Source organism: Anopheles cruzii, unplaced genomic scaffold (assembly GCF_943734635.1).
Source record: "Anopheles cruzii unplaced genomic scaffold, idAnoCruzAS_RS32_06 scaffold01022_ctg1, whole genome shotgun sequence".
In the NCBI taxonomy this organism is placed as follows: Eukaryota; Metazoa; Arthropoda; class Insecta; order Diptera; family Culicidae; genus Anopheles; species Anopheles cruzii.
In genome coordinates this window covers 511-7,076 of record NW_026454607.1, presented here as the reverse complement: position 1 = coordinate 7,076, position 6,566 = coordinate 511, and the positions used below count along the sequence as shown (strand labels likewise).

The following is a 6,566-nucleotide window of genomic DNA, read 5'->3' as shown; positions in this document are numbered from 1 at the left end:
GCATAAGCTCCTGCCCCGACGGGCAGCTCCAACTTCCAGTTATCAAATAAAACACCTTCCGAAACTAAGAACAACAAAGGGTACACATATTACAGCAGAATATATCAGCTGGCTGGCGAAAGGTTGGATAATGCGTACCATCGGTGCCAAGTGTACCTACCTACAGGAATAAAATAGATCCCACACGTGATCCTTAGCCTCTTATCCATCCACTCCTATCCCGACCTCTACGCGGTGCCAGCTGGAATACGAGCAACATTTTATCTGCTTGTCTTCGCAGATGTTAAGCGCGATTTTCGACCATTTCGATCTTCGCGAGTTAAAGATTGCGTCGTCGGTGGGCGGAACTTACTTTTTCCGGTCATAGGATGGACCGAGTTTGGGCTGTTAATTTTCGCGGCAGGCCGGATGGGATGCTCGATACCAATAGGCGTTATCGGAACTTTCGCCATCCGCGGTGGATGGCTAGTAATTTAACTCAATTACAGTACATAGTGTGCCACCCATTGGCCAATGTGCGGAAGTTAGACTTGAATAATGTCACTTCAGTAGAGGTAAATTTATTTTTGAACGCAGCTCCTACTCTGAGGAGTTTGTCCACGAGAGTGAAAGAAGTCTCCGGTGAAAACCTAGAAGTGTTTCCGCTTTTGCCAAATTTAAAATCCTTGATGTTAAAAGGCATTATAAGCGGACAGTTGATGTTTATGCGGCATAGTGTTCAGAGTGTAATTAATTTATCAATGGATTGCAATAATGCAGTGAGTCTCTCGTCATGGCAAATCCTCAGCGGACAGCTCAAATACGTGCACGTTTTTAGTATTCATTCCTGTGTAGCGGTAAAGTTTTTTGAAATCAATTTCAAACGAATGATTGATTTCGGTGTTGATACGTATGAGATTTCGAAGGATGGCGTGGGAAGAGTACGGTCGATGGAGGCTTGTGAGAAGTTTGTGAGAAGACACCCACATCTTCAACGAGTGTTTTTGCGAAACTACTTCACTCCGGTGGAATGGGTTTCGTACGTTGCGACCTCGTTGAACTACACGCGTACGCTGCGACACGGGAAGCAGTTGCGAGAACAGCAACAACAAATGCAGCAGCAACAACAGCAGTGCTCCCAACAGTGGCAGCAGGGACAGCCACGGCAACGCCAGCAGACACAACAACAGTCGCTGCAGGGAGAGCGGTATTGCCAACAGCAGCAGCCGCAATATCAGCAGCAGCGGCAGCCGCAGCTTCTACAACAACAGCACTCCCAACAGTGGCAGCATGAGCAGCCACGGCAACACCAGCAACAGCAGCAACAGTTGCTGCGGGGAGAACAGCAGCATCGCCAGCAGCAGCAGCCATGCCAGCCGCAGCTTCAGCGACAGCAGCACTCCCAACAGTGGCAGCAGGGACAGCCACGGCTGCACCAACAGCAGCAGCAACAGCCGGTGCAAGGACCAGGCCCACACTATGGCAAGCGGAATGAGATCCGCGTAGAAGCCCTACCGTAGAAGACGTATCTTGACGTCTATGTCGCAGTGCGCGGAAAGCTCCCAGAGGTTCAAGACTCGACGATGCGGCGTTGGTGGCGTAAGAACAACACCCTCGTCGTGTCCGTTCCGAGAAATGCAGACAGCCGCACCATTCTTGAAGTGGTTACAGCGGCAGCTGCAGGGGTCGGATCCCCATCACCTTCAACCAAAAACTGGCTTTGAAGGACCATGTTAAGGCAGTGGCAGAGAAAGCGGAGCGACAAGTACGGGCACTACGAGTGCTGATGCCGAATCACGGAGGCCCTGGAAGCTGCACCCGCCGGATCCTGGCCAGAGTTGCTGAGTCTACTATGAGATATGCCGCGCCGATATGGGCTGAGGAAGCCATGGCGATCCAAGAAAATTGCCGCGCAGTCCAACGCGCACAGGGTGCAATCGCCCAAAAGGTAGTTAGTGCGTTCGTCACCACTGGATACTGGGCGAGAGTGCTGCTCGCTGCTATGCTCCCGATGCAGTATCTGCTGAGAGAGGACGCCCGTCACTACCATTCCCGACAGGAGGCCCGGCTGGCAGGACGTGTGATCTCGGCAACGGCGATCCGCGCACGGGAGCGGCTTGCTAGCTACGAGGAGTGGCAAGCGAAATGGGAGGAGATCGGCACCGGCCTACACTCGACCAGTTGCACTCGGTGGACTCACCGGCTCATACCAAACGTTCGGCAATGGTGTGAGCGTCGCCACGGAAGGGTAGACTTCTACCTCACCCAGGTGTTTACGAACCACGGGTTCTACAGGAGTTTCCTGCATAAACGTAAGTTTACGGATTCGCCCGACTGCACCAGCTCAGGACTGAGGACTGATCAGGATCAGTGTAATCGACAACATAACAGCGACCAGTAGCGTAACTAGTAGGACCGTCTCCGCGTGAGATGTGTTGTCGCGCGTTAGTGCACGGCGGAAGTTAAACGCTTGGCCAACGTTAGCCAATAGCACGGTATTGGAAGCGGAAAAGATAGTGGTAAACCCGACGAAGATTAGTTCCCGCGCTTTCCACTGGTTTTGTGTCCTTTCCTGTGGGGATGATGAAAAGTAAACTTTTTATGCTGTTTGAAACAATAGTGAAGCTAATCCTGAGTCGCATCACTTCAGCGATAAGGGATGCGACCCACCCCATAGCAGCATTGCCTGAGTTCGATGCCAATAGTAAGGACTGGCCAACATTCAAAAAGGTAGTGGACAGACCAAGAGGCCGAACAAGCTATTAAGATGAATATACAATGGCATTTCAACCCACCAAAAGCTCCCCACTTTGGAGGAGCCTGGGAAAGATTCATAAGAATAATCAAAAGTAATTTACCGAAGATGATATTCAATAGAACTAATAGACATCTAACAGTAGAAGTATTGAGAGGAGCACTCATTCAAGCTGATTTTTATTTGAACTCTCGTCCACTCACACATATTCCATTATCTCACGAAGAAGATGAAGCTCTCACTCCATTCCACATTCCCATACCCTACGGGTTGTATCACTCCGACGGAATAATCCTAAGAAACTAAATCCACATCGCAATTCACATCTCTAACCCACCACAGTTATCTTTTGCGATAATGTCTTTGGCAACTAAACTGCATTTACGACACACTGTACAGCTTTACTTTCTTATGGATCCGATTGCGACGTGCTCAAAAGAAGAGGTTATTCAGTCTTTGGCCGGAGCCAAATATTTTTCACATTTCACAACCCCGATCCCACGAAGTAGTATAAATAGGGCAGAAATTGTTGAAGAAGGGGCAGTCGAGATTCAACCGTCAACATGAATCAATCGTGCTACAACCGTCACCTAGTGAGCAGTCATACTGTTTGACTGACTCGTGAAAGAATAAGTGAATAAAATTTATAACGTATTAAAAAGTGGAAACTCAGTGTCTTAATCAAGCAGAAGAGAAAGAAAAATCTTTTCAATAATAATAATGCAATAATGTGTCGCAATAATGCAATAATGTAATCGGCGCTCAGTGATGTGACGAATCGAACTGAGGTTGCATACCAATACCGGTCGACACGCCTTAGTAGCGAGAGAGAACAGTTGTGTACCAGCCAGATCGGGCGAAATCGCACTCGCCCGATAACGGGTGCGTGCGACTGAGTGAACTGCAGCCGAAGCATACCGGTTGCTTAGGGAGGCTTATGGCGATGCTGTTATAGGCGAAACCACTTGTTATGATTGGTTTCGGCGCTTCAAAAGTGGTGATTTTTGCACTGAGGACAAGAAGCACCCGGGACCAGTTAAGACGTTCGCAGATGAAGAGTTGGAAGCATTGCTGGAAGATGACCCGTGCCAAACACAACAACAGGAAATTATCCTGATTATCAGCGATAACCTGATATTAATAACAAATGCAAAAGACGAATTATTGCAATTAAACTGTGGCCCTGACGATAGACCATTGCGAGGAAACATTCTATTAACAATTTCCAATTGTACCGTGAAATTCGAAGGAAAAGAGTTTAGCTCAACCGAAATGGTCATCGAACCGCAAATTCTAGATGGCGCCTTCCACAATCTCGTAATGAGTTCCGGCGCGGCGCGACCCGCGAGCAATACCACCAACGAAGAGGACAATCCTCAGGGTCCTAATGTCCATATACGATCCCATGGGGCTAATTGGCAATCTCCTCATGTACTTGAAAGTATTATTACAAAAAATATGGAGCGCAAAATGCACCTGGGATGACGAGATCAGCGGCAAACTAAAGGACAAGTGGTTAACGTGGGTGTCGGTGCTGCCGAAGGTGGAACTGATCAGCATCCCCAGGTGCTACCGGCAGAGGACGACAGCCCTAGAATCCACCAAGGTCAGCCTTCACATCTTCTGTGACGCCAGCGAGAACGGGACCGCCACTGTAGTATACTTCCGGTTCGAGGAAAACGGGGTAATCGAATGTGCCCTAGTGGGTTCAAAGACGAGGGTTGCCCGCTAACCTTCACGTCGCGGTATTGGACGTCGGCACAAAGGTTGGTAAGCCACAGTGAACAGCGGCATACCGGGGGGGAGGATGTTGTGAACAATAGCCAACGACCACGAGGCGACTGACGTCGCTTTGACAGACCAGTCCCCGGGTCCAGCGCTGGCAACACGAGGGCGGCTAGTACGGCAAGTGAGACGGCGGCCGGCGGCTAGATGTGATGGACATGGTGAGGCCATCTCGCTCTCCGCGCAGAGGCACGACAGTGTGCGTGACATCTTCGATCAGCTGGACGATCAGCTGATGACCCGGATCGGGTCCGTGACCGGCGACGACGTCGTTGCCGAAGGAGTTGTAAATTGGAAGCGTAGACCACCAGACGGGTTTTTTAAACCCTACGCGACTACTTTGTGACCCTCGCAAATAAAGTTTTATAAGGTTTTAAGAACCGTCTGTTTTCTTTTCAACCACAGTTGCTGTACGCAACAAGCAAGTTTGTTAAAGAATGCCCAAAATGTAAGCAAAATAAGCACACACTAAAAACTAAAGAAACGTTTACTGAAACAACGACACCTATGAAACCATTCGACATCGTATCCATCGATAAGATCGGACCATTTACGAAATCCATAAGTGGAAATCGTTACGCATTAACAGCATAGTGCGAATTATCTATATTTATAATAGTAGTACCCATCATTGATAAGCAAGCAAAAACACTTGCAAAAGCACTTTGCGAAAGCTGTATTCTTGTACATGGCTGTCCTTTAGAAATTAAGACGGACATGGGAACCGAGTACAAAAACGAACTATTTGAAAACATATGTAAATATCTAAATAGATAGTCGCTACGCGCGACGGGCGCACCGCGTTGTCCCAAGAGCCTTGGGTGAATCGGAAACATGGGGACGTTAGCTTCCATCTGACACAGGTTCTCTCCGGAAATGGCGTCTTTCGGGAGTACTTGCACGTCAAGAAGATCGCGCTTTCCCCCGATTGCACCTTCTGCCCTGGGACGGTGGAAACACCAGAGCATGTCGCCTTCGAGTGCCCGCGGTTCCACGAGGTGCGTGTCAGGCTGGAACGGATCACCCCATTACTGCGGACAACCTTCAGGAGCGGCTTCTCGACAACAACCACACGTGGACGATGGCCAGCGTTTTTGTGAGTGTTTTCCAACCAAACAAAATGACACTTCGAAGACCGTGAACCGAAGCGAAGTAGAAAGAGACAAAGACAGTGACAGTGACAAAAATTAAAAAATATAGCGAAAATTCAGGAACTCGGCAAAACCGGCCAGGGAGCGACCTGGAACGAATCGCCAGTGGTAAATTAGCCGGAAAAGCCGGAAAAGTGAGTTTTCCGAACCTTTTCCTGGGCGAAACTGCCGTAGCTCCTACGGGAGGAGTTGAGGGAGCACCTGGCACAGCAGCAGCAGTCTCAGCCGCCTGTGCAGGTGCAACAGCAGCCGCGGCGGCAGCAGCAGCATCGTCAGCAGCGGCAGCAGCAGCAGCCATGCCAGCCGCAGTTTCAGCGACAGCAGCACTCCCAACAGTGGCAGCAGCAACAGCCGGTGCAGGGACCAGGCCCACACTACGGGGCAAGCGAGATGAGATTCGCGTAGAAGCTCTACCGGAGAAGACGTATCTTGACGTCTATCTCGCAGTGCGCGGAAAGCTCCCAGGGGTTCAAGACTCGACGATGCGGCGTTGTTGGCGTAAGAACAACACCCTCGTCGTGCCTGATTGTGCACTAAACTCTAACTAACACGAATGCAACCGGAGACATGCATTGAGCAGGAAGCATTCGTGACGAGATGCAGATGAGATGCTGCGCCCGATGTAGATCGAACGCACACAACATTGATCTTCGTTTGAATCGATTAGGTTTTCGCAATGCTCATTCATTCTGTTACTGACCGCCGATCGTGACGCAGCTTTCGTCCCAGTTGATCATCGCGTTTATCGTTTCAATTCGTCGACTCAAATATGAAGAACCGCAAGTTTGAGGGCAAACTCCAAGCCGCCCATCAAACATTGCATGATTTCGCGCTCGCGTATCAAGCGCTTTGTGCCCACGGCCCGGTCCTCTTTGGCGAAAAGCGCCTTATGTCGC

At 49.8% G+C, this 6,566-nt stretch overlaps 1 protein-coding gene across 1 annotated transcript; it reads left to right on the top strand.

Annotated features, from left to right (window-relative positions):
* The first annotated feature begins 866 nt into the window (after window positions 1–866).
* Window positions 867–1,499, top strand: LOC128276361 (UPF0746 protein DDB_G0281095-like). Its single transcript, XM_053014826.1, has one exon. The coding sequence runs from the start codon at window positions 867–869 to the stop codon at window positions 1,497–1,499; it is 633 nt and encodes a 210-aa protein (XP_052870786.1).
* Window positions 1,500–6,566: the final 5,067 nt, after the last annotated feature.

Bases quoted from the DNA above. Each gene is read 5' to 3' on its own strand.
- LOC128276361 (XM_053014826.1), top strand. From the start codon at position 867: ATGATTGATTTCGGTGTTGATACGTATGAGATTTCGAAGGATGGCGTG.